The sequence below is a fragment of the Saccopteryx leptura genome, chromosome 2, assembly GCF_036850995.1.
Source record: "Saccopteryx leptura isolate mSacLep1 chromosome 2, mSacLep1_pri_phased_curated, whole genome shotgun sequence".
Taxonomy (NCBI): domain Eukaryota; kingdom Metazoa; phylum Chordata; class Mammalia; order Chiroptera; family Emballonuridae; genus Saccopteryx; species Saccopteryx leptura.
Genome location: NC_089504.1, coordinates 109,869,774 through 109,890,222, shown reverse-complemented (window position 1 = coordinate 109,890,222; position 20,449 = coordinate 109,869,774). Strand labels below are relative to the sequence as shown.

At 39.3% G+C, this 20,449-nt stretch overlaps 1 protein-coding gene across 1 annotated transcript in view; it reads right to left on the bottom strand.

Annotated features, from left to right (window-relative positions):
• Positions 1-20,449, bottom strand: part of E2F7 (E2F transcription factor 7) — a 48,947-nt gene that overhangs the window by 9,306 nt on the left and 19,192 nt on the right. Inside the window, exons 6-9 of the mRNA XM_066368507.1 lie at positions 19,312-19,467; positions 17,747-17,881; positions 1,714-1,899; positions 872-944 (exon numbers count right to left, since the gene is read on the bottom strand). Of these exons, the coding sequence (XP_066224604.1) occupies positions 872-944; positions 1,714-1,899; positions 17,747-17,881; positions 19,312-19,467 (550 nt within the window). The remainder of the gene's footprint in view (positions 1-871; positions 945-1,713; positions 1,900-17,746; positions 17,882-19,311; positions 19,468-20,449) is intronic.

The following is a 20,449-nucleotide window of genomic DNA, read 5'->3' as shown; positions in this document are numbered from 1 at the left end:
AGTTGCTTTACTTAAGTTGTTTTTCGATTGTTTCTCATACGTGCCTTGACCAGGGGGCTCCAGCCGAGCTAATGACCCTTTGCTCAAGCCAGAGACCTTGGGCTTCAAGCCAGCAATTCTGGGATCATGTCGAAGATCCTGCGCTCAAGCTGGCAGGCCTGTGCTCTATCCAGTGACCTCGGGATTTTGAACTGGGGCACACTGTCCTAGGTTGACACGCTGTCACTGCGCCACCACTTACTAGGCTACATTCAAACTCTTGTATCTGGCTTTCAAAGCTTTTTTCCAACTTGACCTACTTACTTCCAACACCTCAAGCTCTTCTTCTGAATGATATTTCCTTTTACTATCCTATTTAGATAAATACTGCAGTTATCACTAATTGGCTTACTGTCCCTCACTCCCTGACTCTGCCTCAGAATCTGTTACTGCCCATATCTGTCATTAAAAACTGCTCTTGTTCCTTCTCTAGCATTTCCTCTGCTTCCTCTGATATGTGATTTCTATAAAACAAGGAAACAGCACCAATGATGACAAAGTGATTCATGAGACTACAATGCGTCATTTCTCAGTGTCACACTAGTGGTGACATATCTTTTTTCAGTGTATTTGTTGTGTTTTTTTTTAATATTTTTTCCCTATAAGCTTTCATAGCTTACGAGACTTGTTTTGTATAAATACTTTTGTGTTCCTGATGCTACAACCTGTACAGTGTTTTGTACAAAGGGAAAACTAAAAAATTTTAATAAACAGCTGACTTATGAGCAAGATTACTAAAATTTATGTTTTGATGGGTGGCATTTCAATTTAGTCAAAATTCACTCTCAGAAATAGAAAAGAATACACCTGGAGTTTTTAAAAGACTACTTACGGTGAACTGTCTTCTATTTTCTGTCGGTAAACAGCTGCCAGACTTCCAATTTCTAAGGAGAAGCCACCTGATCCTATAAAGGAAAATGAAGGTCTAACAGATACAGCAAGAGATGTACACATACCAATTATATACAGCAGGACTCATTATTCACAGTTCAGGGATTATACGGCTATCTCAAATTCACTCTGGTTTCGATTCAAAGAGAGAAACTTTCAGAAGCTAGTTATTAATTCAGGTCTCACCAAGAATTAGTAAGAAAGGCCCTGGCTGGTGGCTCAGTGGATAGAGTGTCAGCCCAGTGTATGGATGTCCCGGGTTCAATTCCCAGTCAGGGCATGCAGGAGAAGTGACCATCTGGTTCTTTCTCTGTCCCTCTCCCTTCTCTCCTTTTACCCCTCTCATAGCCAGTGACTCGACTGGTTTGAGCATTGGCCCCAGGCACTGAGGATAGCTTGGCTGATTCTAGCATCAGCCCCAGGTGGAGGTTACCAGGTAGATCCTGGTTGGGGCACATGTGGAATCTGTCTATCCTCCTCCCACTTAAAAAAAAAAGAAACTAAAGTTGTTTTGTAATCAGATTAATTTTTGAGATGTATAAAACAGGCCAATTTGTAGCAAGCTAATTGATTTTTAAGGCTGTGATCAATTTCAAGGAACAAGGCCATGTTCATACCCTATGAAGTCACCAACTTTTTTACCCCCAATAACTGTTTCAGTTCAAGTAAGTGAAAAAAACAGGCAGGACCTAGAAAGTTAGTTCAATTTAAAGTGCCAGTGCACGTGTAAGGCGACAAGTACCTGGAACTGGCAGATTCCATGGATTAAGTCAAGGCACGTACCTTGTTCTTTTCTGGAAGGGCTGCTGGGTTCTGAGTTCGCTTTCCTGTGAATCTTCTCAGAAACTAGAACTGTGTTAAAAGAACCATGTCGAGCCAGCTTCTGTTTTGCACAGACTTGAATTTGGCTATATGTTTCTCTGTTCAGTTCTGGTAAGACAGATGCAGAAACATCCACTAGTTCTTCATCTAAATAAATGAGAGATTCAGCAATGTTGTTATACAGCTATAATTCAGGATAATTTTACCCTTTTTTAAGATATGGCTTTGAAAGCCAATAACTGGACCTTGGCTGGTTGGCTCAGTGGTAGAGTGTCAGCCCTGTGTGTGGATGTCCTGGGTTCGATTCCCAGTCAGGGCACAGAGGAGAAGCGATCATCTGCTTCTTCACCCCTCCCTCTTCTCTCTCTCTCTTTCCCTCCTATAGCCATTGCTTGATTAGTTCAAGTGAATTGGCCCTGGGTGCTGAGGATGGCTTTATGGCCTTGCCTCAGGTACTAAAATAGCTTGGTTGCCAATCAATGGAGCAGTAGCCCCAGACGAGCAGAGCATTGCCCCATAAGGGGCTTGCTGGGTGGAACCCAGTCAGGGCACATGTGGGAGTCTGTATTGTTGCCTCCCCTCCTCTTACTAAAAAAAAAAAAAAAAAAAAGAAAGCCTATAACTGTAATGGAGCTACCCTATAAATTGAAAACTATGGCACTCAGAGGAATTTCATGATACTTGTCTCAAACCCCAATTTTTTCAAAGTACAAAGCTTTTTTTAGGTGATGACTATAAAGTGAGAGTGAATCTATATACATTCTAAAATTATCTAAATTGCAACAAAAGTAGAGCAAGATGTTCTTCACCCTAAATTAGAATGGACCTGCCATTTCAGATACTTTTTTGGGACAGAAAGCAGCAAAGGAAAACCTAGCTATGCTCGGACCAATATGCATATTTTGAGATTGTAATGTTAATGGAAATCAGCTCCTTATGCCCTAGCTCTAGGGCAATGGATATAAGAGTTCTATTTTCTGCTGCTTTATTATTTCTTTCTTATGCAGCAGGAGGCTCCGTTACTAAGTGACCAAAGGAATACGGTCAGCAGAAACTGCATGGTTGAAAAACTGCAGAACAGTAGTTAATAAAAGGCTGGGCCTTAGGGGCCCATTTTAAGCTTAAAAAAACCTAAATTATGTCAGGACAGGACCTGCATATAGGACCAGGCCTGTATTTCTGTGTAGAAATAGTCCCTGGAGAAAGCAACCAATGAACAACTAAGGTGCTGCAATTATGAATTGAGACTTCTCATCTCTCTCCCTGCCTGCCTGTCTGTCCCTCTCTCTCTCTCTCAAAAAAAAAAAAAAAAGACCTTGTTGCTCAGATAGTTATTCCTATCTTTTTCATCTGTGCTATTTCTTTTTTGTAAGCTCAAAACATGCACATTTTACTAAGACTAATTAAACTGAAAAGTCCAGCTAATAATTATATTCTCTAAAACACACAGACATTGAAGAAAAAAATCACCTTTATGGTTTTCTATTTCTCATAACAAAAACCCAGTACGTGGTCTTTTTAGAAAATCAGGAATTACAGACTCCAAACAAAGCAGATGGGTCAAGGCATTAATAGGGCTCAGAGTTCCCTTCCTCTCTGAAACAAACATGAAACAAAATAAATAAAACAATGGCTCTCAAGACACTGACCTTCAGGACATGAAAGACAATGATCCTTTAGAGACAGGAATCTAGTAAAGTAAGCTCCATGACCGACCCTGTGTACTGCCAGGGCAGTGTTTCCAGGCTGGGGTGTAGAGACGGGGACCTAGATAGGGCCTGGAAGTCTCTCCAACTAACAGGGGTCCCCAAACTTTTTACACAGGGGGCCACTTCACTGTCCCTCAGACCGTTGGAGGGCCGCCACATACAGTGCTCCTCTCACTGACTACCAATGAAAGAGGTGCCCTTCCCGGAAGTGTGGCCGGATAAATGGCCTCAGGGTGCCACATGCGGCCCGCAGGCCGTAGTTTGGGGACACCTGAGAAGATGGGGCTGGGAGGCCAGGAGAGCCAAGGCAACGAGAGTGAGTATGACAAATTACTGGAGAGGAGAGCATACAGAAAGTGCTGGAGATGCCCCTCAAGAGTTCAGTGAAATACACAAGTGAGAAAACTGCCCAAGGCTGGGGATGGGGGAGAACAACTCAGAAGGAGAGGAGGGCATAGCGTCTACAGCTCCTACAGGGCTGGGAGAAGTGCTTGTGCTTACTGCCAATAACCAGAGTAGAAAAACCTCAGAATTCATGAGTCACTGGTTCAAAATATAAAAAAGGGGGGTGTTTCAATAGTGGGGACAATGTCCTTAAACTAAATGCTACTGAATATCTACCAAAGCTTAAAAGTGAGACCAGAAAGGACCACTATTTACATAACAACTTCACTGTATCCCAGAACACAGCTCAAGAACATTTTTAGGAGTACAGAACTATCTAACACCTAATAATATATAATTCTCAGTGTCTGGCATATAATTAAGAATTTCCAGGTATGTAAAGAAGTAGGGAGGCCCTGGCCAGTGGTGCAGTGGCTAGAGAGTCATCCCAGAGTGCCAAGGTTGCCAGCTCGACCCCCAGTTAAGGCATGTATAAGAAGCAATGAATGGATGCACAACTAAGTGGAACAGCAAGGTCATGTTTCTCTCACTCTCCCCTTCCTCCTCAAGATAAGGGAGGGAAATATCCACAGTGATGATAAAAAGCAATTAAGATGGACTCAAAGTGACACAGATGATAGAATTAGTAGACAGGCACATTAAAACAGCTACTATAATTGTATTCCATAAATTAAAGAAACTGGAGGAAAGACTTAACATGTTAAGTAAGGGAGAGACTGAACATTAAAAATATAAAGGCCCAAGTCAAACTTCTGTGATAAAAATGACAATGCTAGAGATGAAAACAATAATGAATGGGATTAATAGAAATTAGATGCTCCAGAACAAAATAATGAACTGGAATACATAACAGTAGAAACCAAAATGAAACAGAAAAAAGGTGGAAAGAAATGAACAAAAAATGCCAGTGAAGGAGTGACGTCAGAGAAATGGCGCCAAGAGGAGTGCTTCTGATACCTCTCCTTGAAACTTCAACAAATTCAACCACTAGAGACAGAAAAACAATCTCAGGAGCATCTGAAATACACATCAAACAAACGTATGATTGGGCGAAAAGGTGGCTGAATATATAATCCACTCTAAAGGAAATAAGACGGAGAATGATGTATTCTGCTTTCCTCACTGACCTGAGCAAGGGCTGCTTTCACTTGGAACTGAGAGAAAGCGAGGACTGGGGGCGTGGAAAAAGCTGGACTAGGGCAGAGATGTTCAAGCCAAGGAGAGAGTGTGTCCGTGGCTCAGCCCATGTGGAGCTAACGCCAGCAGCAGAACCTGGCAGAGGTGGGCGAACAGTTGCCTTGTTTATTCCCAGTATCCCAGTCAGCGAGTGCGGGCAGTGTAGGAGTGGATCCACCTGACACTTCGGGCGTGGGTGCCTGTGTTCCTGGATGGAGGGGCTGGGTAGGAGACTGTCAGTAGTGACCCACTGTGTGAGTAGAGACCACAGTTCCTGAATAATCCCGGCTTCACAAACAATAGCGCATGGGAAGTACATGAAAGCTGGCTTCCCTACACCCGGACCTGTCTGCTTGCAGCACCTCCACCAGCCATACAGGCTAACAAAGCACACTCCTGGGGAAGAGAACTGTGGAAGTGGTGGGGGGAAGGGCATGCAGGCAGCTTGAAGACAACCTCTGGAGAGCAGACCTGCGGAGTGCTGAGGCATACTAGACATGCCCGGAGGCTCATAGAAAGACACCTGAAAGGCAATCGGCTCCCAGCCCTGCCTGATTATGCTGGCGGCTCTGGCTGGAAAAGCCTTACCCAGAACCCTGCATTGAGTGGGGATAGAGAGGGGATTTGGCAGCTCTTAGAGTCTCTTGCTCTTCAGACAGTGGCTGGGGCAACTTCACAGCAAAATCACCCAGGCTGCTAGTTCAGGAAGGAGAGATTTGGGGAGAGGCTCTGGGAAAACAGACTCTCCCATTGTCGAAGCCTGCAAACGCTAACAAGCCCTGCCTACCAACGGGACTGAGGCCTAGTTTATGACATCACCATAGCAACACAACAGCAAAACTCTGCTTAAGAGTGCCACAGGGGCAGACCCTGGGGTACAGTGCCCCTGGTCGAAAATAGAAGAAAGAAAAAGGAAGAAGATAACTTCTCAAAACCAGGAAAAATCCACAGTCTTTATAACTTTTTCCTTTCTTTATCTTGTATTTTTTATCTTTTTCTTTTTTCTTTCCACCTTGGTCATTTTATCCTCTTTCCATTTTATTCTTTTCATTTTGAACGTTATTACCCATAGGTGTTACATTTTCCATTCTTTATTTTTTCTGAGTGTTACATTCTAAAAAACTTATTTTTTTTCTCTCTTTTTGTTTCTTCTTTTCTTTTTCACTTTTTCTCTCATTCAAATCTCACCCAAAAACAAATTATTTTATTCTGAATTCAAATTTTTTCTTTGTGGCATTTTGTGTGCTTTTTATTTCACTTTTTATCTCTTTACCATTTCCCCCAACTCCGGCTCTCCATTCTATAGTTTTTGTGCCACTTAATACAATAGAATTTTCATTTTTCACTGTATTTTTTTTCTTTTTTCTCTTTTTCTTTTCCTTACACTATTTCTTTCATTCGACCATCATTTACAACAAATTATTTTATTCTTGATCCAAATTTTTTCCTTGTGACATTTTGTGGGTTCTTGCCTCGTTTTCTGGCTCTTTGTCACTCCCTCCCAACTCAGGCCCTCCATTCTATGTATTTTTGTTCCACTTAGCACAATAAAATTTTCAGTTTTTCACTGCATTTTCTCAAAAAAATTTTTTATCAACTCTTACTAGTGTTATTAACAATATTACTTTCAAATGCCATTAAAAAAAGAAATAAAATATCATGGATAAGAAACAGTGATGTAGCTCAGACAGAGGAGGAAAAATCTATAATAAAATATATTTCAATAGCTTAGAAACCTTGGAGTTAAATGACAGAGAATTTAAAATTGAAGTCCTAAAAATACTCAGGGATATACAAGAAAGCACAAAAAGGCAATTTAGGGAGCTCAAAAAACAATTCAATGAACAGAAAGAATACTTCACTAAGGAAATTAAAACTATGTAAACGAATCAAACAGAGATGAAAAGCTCAATTCATGATCTGAAAAATGAGGTAACAAGCTTAGCCAATAGAACAAGCCAGACAAAGGAAAGAATTAGTGACATAGAAGACAGCCAACTAGAGGTACTACAAAGAGAAGAGGAGAGAGACTCACGAATTTAAAAAAAATGAGGTAGCCCTACAGGAATTGTCTGACTCCATCAGAAAGAGCAACATAAGAATAATGGGTATATCAGAAGGAGAAGAGAGAGAAAATGGAATGGAGAACATATTCAAACAAATAATAGATGAGAACTTCCCAAGCCTGTGGAAAGAACTAAAGCTTCGAATTCAAGAAGCAAACTGAACACCGAGTCATCTTAACCCTAATAAACCTACTCCAAGGTACATCATAATTAAATTGGCACAAACCAATGACAAAGAAAAAATTCTCAAGGCAGCCAGGGAAAAGAAGAATACAACATATAAAGGAAGGCCCATTAGAGTATCAACAGATTTCTCAGCAGAAACTCTACAAGCTAGAAGAGAGTGGGCCCCAATATTTAAAGTTCTGAAAGAGAGGAACTTCTAGCCAAGAATACTAGACTCATCAAAGCTATCACAAAGCTCATCACATATCAAATATGGAGGAGAAATAAAAACATTCACAGATACAGAAAAGATGAGGGAATTTATCACCAGAAAACCCCCACTTCAGGAAATACTAAAGGGGGTTTTCCAATCAGACACAAAGAACAAAACAAAACAAAACTACAAGTAAAAGCTCCATCAAGATTGCAATAAAAACAAGATTAATCTGTGACAAAGAAACAAAAAAGGGAGAGGACAAAGATTAACAGTAGCAAAGGAGGATGAAGTGCAGAAGTACTTATGAGATAATGTACTACAACGAACATGATATGTATGCTTTCCATTACTTAATGGTAACCACCCCTGAAAAAACCAACAGAGAAGTACATGGCTTGAAAAAAGAAGTAAGAGAGAAAAGAAGTATGGATTACAACCAAACAAAAACAAATAGAAAAATAGAAGAACCAAACAAGATAGAAAACTATCAGAAAGCAACATATAAAATGGCAATAGGAAACTCTCAAATGTCAATAATTACACTAAATGTAAATGGATTAAATTCACCAATAAAAACACACAGAGTAGCAGAATAGATTAAAAAGAAAATCCAACTGTATGCTGCCTACAAGAAACACATATAAGCTACAAGGATAAAAACAAGTTCAAAGTGAAAGGTTGGAAAACAATACTCCAAGCAAATAACATCCAAAAATAAGCAGGTGCAGCAATACTCATATTTAACAATGGTGACTACAAGACAGCAAAGGTAATCAGAGACAAAAACGGTCATTTCATAATGATTAAGGGGACACTGAATCAAGAAGACATAACATTTCTTAATATATATGCACCAAACCAAGGAGCACCAAAATATATAAGAGAACTACTGACTGACCTAAAAACAAAAACCAACAAAAATATAATTATACTTGGAAACCTCAATACACCGCTGATGGCTCTAGATCGTTCATCGAAACAGAAAATCGATAAAGAAATATTGGCCTTAAATGAAACACTAGAGCTATTGGATATGATAGACATCTACAGGATATTTCTTTTTTTTTTATATAAATAAATTTTTATTTTAATGGGGTGACATCAATAAATCAGGGTACATACATTCAAAGAAAACATTTCCAGGTTATTTCGTCATTTAGTTCTGTTGCGTACCCATCACCCGAAGAGAGATCGTCCTCTGCCACCCTCCATCCAGTTCTCTCTGTACCCCTCCCCCTCCCCCTCTCCCTCCTTCCCTCCCCCCGCCCCCTGTAACCACCACACTCCTGTCCATGCCTCTTAGTCTCGCTTTTATGTCCCACCAATGATGGAATCCTGCAGTTCCTGTTTTTTTCTGATTCACTTATTTCACCCCGCACAATGCTACCAAGACTCCACCATTCCACTGTAAGTGATCCGATGTCATCATTTCTCCTAGGCTTTTAATCATCTACAGGTTATTTCATCCCAAAGTGCCAGAGTATACATTTTTCTCTAGTGTACATGGAACATTCTCAAGAATTGACCATATGTTGGGCCACAAAAATAACATCAACAAATTCAGAAAGATTGAAATTATACCAAGCATATTTTCTGATCATAAAGCCTTGAAACTAGAATTCAACTGCAAAAAAGAGGTAAACAAACCCACAGAAATGTGGAAACTAAACAACATACTTTTAAAAAATGAGTGAGTCAAAGAAGAAACAAGTGCAGAGATCAAAAGATACATACAGACAAATGAAAATAACAATACAACATACCAGAATCTCTGGGATGCAGCAAAAGCAGTAATAAGAGGGAAGTTCATATCACTACAAGCCTAAATGAACAAACAAGAGAGAGCCCAAGTAAATCACTTAACTTCACATCTTAAAGAACTAGAAAAATAAGAACAAAGACAACCCAAAACCAGCTGAAGAAAGGACATAAAAAAATCAGAGTAGAAATAAACAAAATAGAGAACAGAAAAACTATAGAAAAATTTAATAAAACAAGGAGCTGGTTCTTTGAAAAGATCAACAAAATTGACAAACCCTTGGAAAGACTCACCAAGGAAAAGAGAGGAATGACTGATATAAACAAAATCCAAAATGAAAGAGGAGAAATCACCACAGATATCATAGATATACAAAGAATTATTGTAGAATACTATGAAAAACTATATGCCAACAAATTCAACAATCTAGAAGAAATGGATAAATTCCTAGAACAATACAATCTTCCTAGACTGAGTCATGAAGAAGCAGAAAGCCTAAACAAACACATAAGCAGGGAGAAAATAGAAACAACTATTAAAAAGCTCCCCAAAAATATAAGTACAGGTCCAGACGGCTATACTAATGAATTCTATCAAACATTCAAAGAAGACTTGGTTCCTATTCTATTCAAAGTCTTCCAAAAAATTGAAGAAACAATACTGTGAAACACATTTTATGAGGCCATCATAACCCTCATACCAAAACCTGGCAAGGACAACACAAAAAAAGAAAACTACAGACCAATATCTATAATGAATACAGATGCTAAAATACTAAACAAAATACTAGCAAATCAAATACAAGAACACATTAAAAAAATAATTCATCATGATCAAGTGGGATTCATCCCAGAATCACAAGGATGGTTCAACATATGTAAAACGGTTAACGTAATACACCATATATCAACAACAAAGAAAAACCATATGATCTTACAATAGATGCAGAAAAGGCATTCAATAAAATACAACATATTTTTATGTTTAAAACACTTAACAAAATGGGTATAGAGGAAAATATCTCAACATAATAAAGGCCATTATGATAAACCATCAGCTAACATCATATTAAATGGTATAAAACTGAGGACTTTTCCCCTTAAATCAAGAACAAGACAAGGTTGTCCACTCTCTCCACTCCTATTCAACGTAGTGCTGGAAGTTCTAGTCAGAGCAATCAGACAAGAAAAAGAAATAAAAGGCATTCATATTGGGAAAGAAGTAAAGGTATCACTTTTTGCAGATGATATGATCCTGTACATTGAAAACCCCAAAGACTCCACAAAAAGACTACTAGAAACAATAAACCAATACAGTAAGTTTGCAGGATACAAAATTAATATACAAAAGTCCATTGCCTTCCTATATGCCAACAATAAAACATCAGAAAACGAGCTCAGAAAAACAATCCCCTTCATGGTTGCAACAAAAAAATAAAATATCTAGGAATAAACATAACAAAGATTGTAAAGGACCTATATAATGAAAACTACAAAGCATTGTTAAGGGAAATCAAAAAAGACATAATGAAATGGAAAAATATTCCTTGTTCCTGGATAGGAAGAATAAATCTAGTCAAAATGACTATATTACCCAAAGCGATATACAAATTTAATGCAATTCCCATCAAAATTCTAATGTCATTTTTTAAAGAAATGGCACAAAAAATCATCAGGTTTATATGGAACTATAAAAAACCCCGAATAGCCAGAGCAATCCTAAGGAAAAAGAACGACGCTGGGGGCATTACAATACCTGACTTCAAATTATATTATAGAACCACGATAATCAAAACAGCAATGGTATTGGCAGAAAAATAGACACTCAGACCGATAGAACAGAATAGAAAGCCCAGAAATAAAACCACATGTATATGGTCAAATAATTTTTGATAAAGGGGCCAACAACACACAATTTGGGAGAAAAGAAAGCCTCTTCAACAAATGGTGCTGGGAAAACTGGAAAACCACATGCAAAAGAATGAAACTTGACTACAGCTTGACCCCGTGTACTAAAATTAATTCAAAATGGATCGAAGACCTAAATATAAGACCCAAAACAATAAATTACATAGAAGAAAACATAGGTACTAAACTCATGGACCTTGGTTACAAAGAGCACTTTATGAATTTGACTCCAAAGGCAAGGGAAGTGAAAGCAAGATAAATGAATGGGACTACATCAGACTAAGAAGCTTTTGCACAGCAAAAGAAACTGACAACAAACAGCCAACTAAATGGGAGATGATATTTTCAAACAACAGCACAAATAAGGGCCTAATATCCAAAATATACAAAGAACTCATAAAACTCAACAACAAACAAGCAAACAATCCAATAAAAAAATGGGAAGAGGACATGAACAGACACTTCTCCCAGGAAGAAATAGAAATGATCAACAGATATATGAAAAGATGCTCATCTTCATTAGCTATTAGAGAAATGCAAATCAAAACTACAATGAGATACCACCTCACACCTGTTAGATTAGCTATTATCAACAAGACAGGTTGACAAGTGTTACAGAGGCTGTGGAGAAAAAGGAACCCTCATCCACTGTTGGTGGGAATGTAAAGTAGTACAACCACTATGGAAGAAAGTATGGTGGTTCCTCAAAAAATTAAAAATAAAACTACCATATGACCCAGCAATCTCTCTACTGGGAATATACCCCCATAACTCAAAAACACTGGTATGTAAAGACACATGCAGCCCCATGTTCACTGCAGCATTGTTCACAGTGGCCAAGACATGGAAACAACCAAAAAGCCCTTGAATAGATGATTGGATAAAGATGTGGTACATATATACTATGGAATTCTACTCAGCCATAAGAAATGATGACATCGGATCATTTACAACAACATGGATGGACCTTGATAACATTATACTGAGTGAAATAAGTAAATCAGAAAAAACTAAGAACTATATGATTCCATACATAGGTGGGACATAAAAATGAGACTCAGGGACATGGACAAGAGTGTGGTGGTTACTAGGGGTTGGGGGGAGAGGAGGAGCACAAATAAAACCAGATAGAAGGTGACGGAAGACAACTTGACTTTGGGTGATGGGAATGCAATATAATCAAATGTCAAAATAACCTGGAGATGTTTTCTCTGAACCTTTGTACCCTGATTGATTAATGTCACCTCATTAAAATTAATAAAAAAAACAAACAAAATGCCAGTGAATGATGGGAAAACTTCAAGCAGTCAAATATGAGCATAATGGAGACCCCAAAGGACAGAAGAGGAAGAAAGAAAAATGTTCAAAGAAATCATGGTTGAAAATTTGCCAAATTTGATAAAAACTTCAAATTCACAGATCCAAGAGGCTTAAACCCAAGTATAAAAGACAGGAAGAAAAGTACAGCAAGGCACACATAATCAAATTGCTTAAAACCAGTCACACACACAAAAAAAAAATCTTAAAAGTAACCAGAAAAAAAGCAAAAACATTACAGAGAAACAGGATGACAGTAAATTTCCTTTCAGAAACAATGCCAGCTGAAAGACAGTGGAGCAACTTCTTCAAAGTGCTGAAACCTTCAACCTAGAATCTTCTTATCCAGCTAAAATATCTTTCAAAAACAACAGTGAAATAAAGACATTTTTAGACATATAGCAACTGGAAGAATTCATCACTGGCAGACCTACTTTATAAGAAATGTTAAAGCTCATCAAGCTGAGAGAAATTATACCAGATGAAAACTTACCTCTACAAAAAGGAATGGTAAGCACCAGATACAGTAACTACATGGCTAGATATCAATTTTTTCCCCTTATTAAAATCTCTTAAGAGACAATCAATTCTTTGAAGCAAAAATAGTAATCATGTATTATGGGGTTTATAACAATAGAGCAAGTAGTACAATGTTTGGAAACAATCGTACAAAGGTCGTACGTTATTCTAAGGTTCTTAAACAATAAAAATGGTATGAAAGTTAAAGGTGCATACTATAAACCATAAAGCAGTCATTAACTTAACACAACAAGTAGTTATAACTAACAAGCCAATAAAGGTGGTAAAATGGAAACATAATAAATCCAAAAGGAGAAAAAACGAGTAAAATAACAATGAGCATGTAGGATAAACTGAAATAAAAAAGCAAGAGGATAGACTAATATCCAAATATATCATCACATTAAATGTAAACAGTCTAAACAACCAAATTGTTAGATTAGATAAATCTAGCTGTCAGATTAGATTAAAAAATCCTCAACTCTGCACTACCAGGAACTCACTTTAAATATAGGCATCAAGAGTTTAAAAGTAAAAGGATAAACAATATACACTATGCTAACTAGTCAAAAGAAAGCTGAAGTGACTATTACATAAAGTAGATTTCACAGCAAACAGTATCATCAGGCACAGAGAGGGGTTATTTCATAAAGCCAAAAGAGTCAATTCTTCAAAAGACATATCAATCCTAAAATATTTATATACTTAATGTCAGCTTCAAATAAATGATGCCAAACTCAACAGAACGGAAAGATCTACACAAACCTGCAATTATTATCTGAGACTACAACATTCTTTCTCAATAACTGACACAAGTAAACATAGAATCAAAAAGGACATAGAAGAATTAAACAACACTATCAACCAACTTGACCTACTTGTCATTTATAGATCACTCCACCCAACAAAGCAAAATATACATTCTTTTTAAGTATACATGAAATATTTACCAAGATAGAACACACCTGTATCATAAACAAGCCCAATAAATGTAAAAGGATTCAGATTATACAAAGTAGGTTCCCTGCCCACAGGAAGTGAAATTAGAAATCAACAAGAAAAAATTATCTGGAAAATTCCAGAATATTTGAAAACTATGTAACACACAGCTAAATAACTTAAGGATCAAAAAAGAAATCAAGAGGGAAATTTCAAAGTTATCTTGAATTGGAAGACAATGAAAATAATCAAAATTTGTGGTACAGAAATAAAAAGGGAAACTTTAGCACTAAACAGGTATTAGAAAATAAACCAGACCTCCAATTAATGACCTCCACTTCTATCTCAAGAGACTTGAAAAAGAGCAAATGGAACTCCAAGTGCAAGAAAGGAACTAATAAAGAACCTGAATAACCCTACAGTTATTTAAGTAATTAAACCTGTTTGTTAAAAACCTTCTCACACAGGAAAAAGCAGGCCGACATATAGACATGTAATGAATATTTGTTGCAGCTTTATTTGTAATAGCCAAAAAATAAAAAATATAATCTAAATGTCCATCAACAAGTAAGTGACTAAAGAATGATATACCCATACAGTGGAATACTCCTTGACAATAAAAGGAACAAACCACTGGCACATGCTACAATATTATTAATCTCAAAATAATTATGCTGACTGAAGGAAGCCTGGTAAAGAGTGTACAGAGTACAGTCTATCCTTATTTGTGATCCTTGTGTTTTATAAAGTCAGCACAAACAATAAATTAGCAAATACTCAACCACTGATCCTACAAGAAATACAGGGTTAGGTTCCTATGAGCCTCTGGTGACAGCATTTTTGTCAACTGATCAATACATAACCCTGTTTTCTGTGTTTCTGTTTAAAGACACTACATTTAATAAACGTTGTTGATCCATTAACCCTGAACTCTAGCCAACAGCATTAGAACTCACGCTTAAATGAAGACTCTTGAACATATATATGCATTTTCTCTGTAAGGTACATCACTTAGAAACACTAGACCAGGGGTCCCCAAACTTTTTACACAGGGTGCCAGTTCACTGTCCCTCAGACCGTTGGAGGGCCGGACTATAAAAAAAACTATGAACAAATCCCTATGCACACTGCACATATCTTATTTTAAAGTAAAAAAACAAAACGGGAACAAATACAATATTTAAAATAAAAAACAAGTAAATTTAAATCAAGAAACTGACCAGTATTTCAATGGGAACTATGGGCCTGCTTTTGGCTAATGAGATGGTCAATGTGCTCCTTTCATTGACCACCAATGAAAGAAGTGCCCCTTCCGGAAGTGTAGTGGGGCCGGATAAATGGCCTCAGGGTGCCGCATGTGGCCCGCGGGCCATAGTTTGGTGACCCCTGCACTAGACAATGCTTCAGTACACTTGGGAACCATTTGAAACAGCAAAATCACCAAGTTGAAGCACACAAATGTGAAAACATGGCAAAATTGGCCTGACCTGTGGTGGCGCAGTGGATAAAGCCTCCACCTGGAACGCTGAGGTCACTGGTACGAAACCCATCTTGCCTGGTTAAGGCACATATGGGAGTTATGTTTCCTGGTCTTCCCCCTCTTCTCTCTCTCTCTTTCTCCCCCCCCCCCAAATGAATAATAATTTAAAAAAAGACCACAAGAAAGGACACTTGTTTATATTAAGAGAGCTGAAAAGAGGTACAGCGTAGCCTTGTTTGACCTCAGCCAGAAACTGCTGGCAACTCAGATTGTTTGCCACTCTTAGCATGTCTGTGAACAACTGAAAATGGCGCAATGATTAATTCTGGAGTTACAAATAAATTTAGTTAGTAGTAAATTCACAAATATGGAATCTGTGAATAATTAACATGGACTGTATGTGACTCACTGATAAAAAATTTTTAGAGAATAAACAAATCTGGAGTGAAAGAAAGCAGATCTGTGGTTCCCCGTGGGGTGGGGTCAGGAAGGAAGGAATTTGAAAGGGCAGGAGTCGTCTCTGGAGGGTGATGGGTTCATCATTCTGGCTGTGGTGACTATTTCACAGGTGCAGACAATACAAACACGTATTAAATTGTAACTCCCACCACACGCCATTCAGTGTATGTCATGATACCTCAAGAGAGCTGTTAAAAGGAAGAACAGGCCATCATGGTGGGGAGGGAAAGAGGAAAGAGGCATCTATGAAGTTTAATTGTGAGGCGGTGCTCATCAAGGAGGGAAGGAGTGTGAGTTAAGGAGTCAAGGGTAACTTCATGTTCTACATTTGACTGCTAGGCTGAAACTAGGGACTGTAGGAGAATCATGTTTCTGAAGGGTAGGTAATTCAATATGGGTTCCTGACTTTGTTCCAAGCCCTCTTTCCCTCATCATATCTAAGCTCTCCCAGTTGCTATTCCACTGGGTATGCAAATACATGAACTCAGTTTCTCAATTTCAGCACATTTCCCCAACTCGTTCATTTTCTGCGACGATTACCACATCTTACAGTCCACCAGAACCTAACCTATGTCCCTCTCTGATTTCTACTACCACCATGCGTAGTGCTTGTTTTCTAACTTCCAAATTATACACCTTCGATAAGTTTATTAGCCAACTAAAGTGAGTATGGTACTGATCTGGGTACTACAGGTAATCAAAGATGAACAAAGACCTCTTCTGCCCTCAGATGCACAGGGAAGGGACAAGAGCATAACATCAGCATCTCCAAGGACAACAGCACAGTGCTAAATTGCAACAGTTTAGACGAGACACTTTTTGCTCTGGGTGATCTGGGAAAGCTTTATGAAGGGGTTGACATTTGTGACAGATCTTGAAAGTTGAACAGAATAGTTTCATTTCAAAAAGAAGAGGGCGTCACAGGTGAAAGGATTCAGAGAAACCAAAGGCAGAGGATAGAAAATAGCAAAGTTGTGTATTTCTCCTGGGCGGGGACTACATCATATACATCTTCAAATCTCTCACGGCGCTCAGGATAATAATTGTGCCCAGTCCGCATTCAGTAAGTACTTGCTGGGTTGAATTAGTTATACTAGATATTAAGTGGTTTCATCTAGATCCTAAGTGAATAATGGGTTATAATGAGGTAGACAGCAGTATCTTTTATAAACCTGGGTTACGTGGCAGGAATTTACACCACTAGCACCAAAATTAGAAGGGTAATTTTAAAATAACTATAATAGCTTTTTTGCAGGCAGCCCAGTTATATGTAAAGTGGCCAGTACAGCAGGATCCAGTCCCCACTGCTCAGATATTATCTGTGAAGTAGGTAGAATACCCTCTTTTGTTCTAGTTTAGTAAAACTGACATTTGTAACCTTTTAAATAAATTACAAAAAAAAGTGTTCATTATAGCCGCACTATATTTAGAAGCCATTTTACCACATTCTACCGTTTAGTGATGGTAATTTTTATATTATCCAAAATTTCAAAGAAAAGCGGAATTTTATTCCACTCATGTTGTTATCACCAGACTTTGTATCATTTTTAGTCCTCGGTTCCAAACTTCCAGGGGGAAAAAAAAAACACTTCTGGATAAGATAGAAAATGCTAAAGAGCTGTAATGTAATAGCTGCAGAAACTCTCACATGACAAGGTCTCCACATTTTCCCTCCTGCCGTGCGCACCAAGCAGCACGTACCATTTGTAGACAATACTCATTGTTCCAAGAGCGGCATCACCGGTCTAGGTTTGAATGTGTCTTGGGGAATGGGAAATGGAGGAGAAGATCAATCTCACTCTGTAGTAGATGTCTGATTTACAAAAGGAACTGGAGATGATAAATAAAACAGGTCCCTGTCCAACCCATGCCTTACCACTGGAACCGAAGTCCACGGGCCCGATCCACTTGAAGGCAGGTTTACGGCCCCGTTCTTCTGTTACATGCACTTTCTTGATCAGGGCCAAGCTGGTCAGGACATTGGCTATGTCATAGAGGCGTCGTACCTTGGCTTGAAGATAGGAAACACAATTACGGTCATGCTGCCGTGACATTTCAGTGTACGTGGCGGGTCATTTTCTCAGCCGCCACATGAACCTCGGTGGGAAAGCAGTGGGGTAGAATGAATGACCAACGGCTCTGTCAGGAAATCACCCAGGATTTATGTATCTGATGTGTCTGAAGATGCAGACTAAGTAAGGTCAGTGTGTCCTTCCACTTCCACAACTTCACACCTTAAAAGACAAGCAGGGAGTGCATGGATGCAGACACACCCAAGGGAAGGAAATGGGCTGTACTCAGCGGCTCGGTAAATGTAATTTTGATGTGTAGCGTGTTGAAAACTTGCCTTGAGCGTCTCCCAGCAGGAGGTGGTGGCACCAGCTCCACCAGGCAGCTGGGCTGTGAAAATGACAGGGATTCCCTAGAGCCTCCTGCAAGGCTGCACTCCTGGGCACAGGAGGTGTTCCTGGCTCGAGATGACGGGGTACAACTGTGCTAAAGACGGGCAGTTCCTCCCCTGAAACCCAGAAGGCCACCCAGTGAGGGAGGGGTGGGGCACACCCTCGCTGAGTCTGGAGAGGTTTGGGGAGACGCATTTGAAAATGCATGTACTGGAGGAGACATTCGGAAGGGGTGGTAGCATATTAAATAGGCAGGAAAATGCCCCCAAGGTCATTTCCATTTAAGAAGTCAGTTTACACATAGGAAACTCGCTTGACTTCAGGGCTAAAATCACACAAAAGGGGGCTCTAATTATCATCTAGAAAGAAGAAGTATTCGTCCCAGGTGCAGTGTTTCTTTCTGATTATTGTAAAGCTATATTCTCTTTAGTCATTTTCCCCGTAGGGTGACTATAATTCCTGGAAACAAATAAACAGCTAGAGTATGTTGAGCACATGGCTTCCCAGGGCTTGAAAGGACTACCAGCAGCCAAGGACATCTGGCTGGGGACCCATGCTTGACAGAGAGGAAGACGCACCGAGTATGATGCTCAGACACGCTCTCCTTGTCCGGCAGCTGTGCCCCACCACCCTGGCCCTGCCCTGGTCATTGCTCTGGTTCTTACCTGCAGACGACTTTCATCTCCACCCATCAGAAGGGTATGCAGGGGCAAGGAGAAAAGGGGAAACAAAACTCAGACACTCTGTCTTGGACGCGGCAATACGAAAGAGAAATGCAAAGAATCTTACACTCTCCCTGACCTGCACTGGGGGACGGCACTCTGCCTCCGCCGTCCACTCTAACGGCCACGGAGAGACACCCGACAGAACTTGAATGGGAATTGCAGTAGGTGACTCACTTACCCCTCGTAGCACCAAGAACCTTTGGACGCAGGAAGGAGTGTACTTCTCATAATTATTTTATGTTCAGAGGCAGAAAATGTCAACTTAGGACACCCCACCCTTCCTGTGCGAGGAGGATTTAGGTGAAGATGCTTACTTTTAAATTTACTGTGGTCTGGCATGTCCTGGCTCTCTTCTATCAGGATTTTGGCAGCCACATCCAGAGTGACAATCTTGGTTTTAGAGACGAGGAACAGCATGACAAACTTCTGGCTCATGATTCTCAGAGACTTGTCTTTTCTGTTTGCAGATGCTACAAAGGGAATAAAACAAAGGCATCAGAAAAGATAATTTATCACAAGCAAGACTGTTCTTACAGTTTGCTGAACCACCTGACTCGGCTAGCAGATGGAAGATCACTTCTGTTATAGCGAGAAGCCTTCCAGACACATCATGAGAAATGGCTCATGGAGACACAAAGGAACTTTCAGTGGGTGTGAACAGTGGTGGGATTCAAATAATTTAACAACCAGTTCGCTGCCCTAATGACAGTTCTAAGTATAAAAAAACGATACACCGAAAGGTAGTTTATTATTTCATGCATTTAATAAATAAGAATAAAAGAGGTACATAAAACTAGATTATAAAGAATTTTAAAATATTAATCTAAAAATATTAAATAATGCATGACAAAAACAATAAAACTGTTACTTAAGATATTTCCATATTGCTTCTTGATTGGCATCCTCACTTGCAATTTTGTTTGCCTGTGGACAGAATGAACATTACTATGGGCACTTAAATATGCTGCTGTGCAGATGAACGTTAAAAAAGAGTAAGGAATGTAAATTTGAGATTTCCACATTGGGCGGTGGCCCAGGTGCCCACCTTAGAACCCTGAGTACAAGTGCCATTTTAACAACTGGTTTGCCGAACTCCACAAAAAATTAGGGATCAGTTCAGCCATATTGGTGCAAACTGGCTGAATCCGACCACTGGGTATAAACCCTGAAATGCGGCTGTCCAGCCACTCATAATGCTCTGTGCCCATACCTCACTGAGCAGAATCCATGAGGTAGTTTTCCTAAAGCAACTTTTTGCCAGGATTCATGTGGAAGGAAAAAAGGATAAGATGGGGATGAGGTACTGTTTTCAGAGCAACTCTCCCTTTAAAGGCAAGGGCTACGCGTTAATGTCTCTGCCCAGACACAGGCAGACCCCCTTTTATGGCTACTCGCTTTATTGTACATCACAGATACAACCCTTCCTTCCCTCCTCCCTCCCTCCTTCCCTTT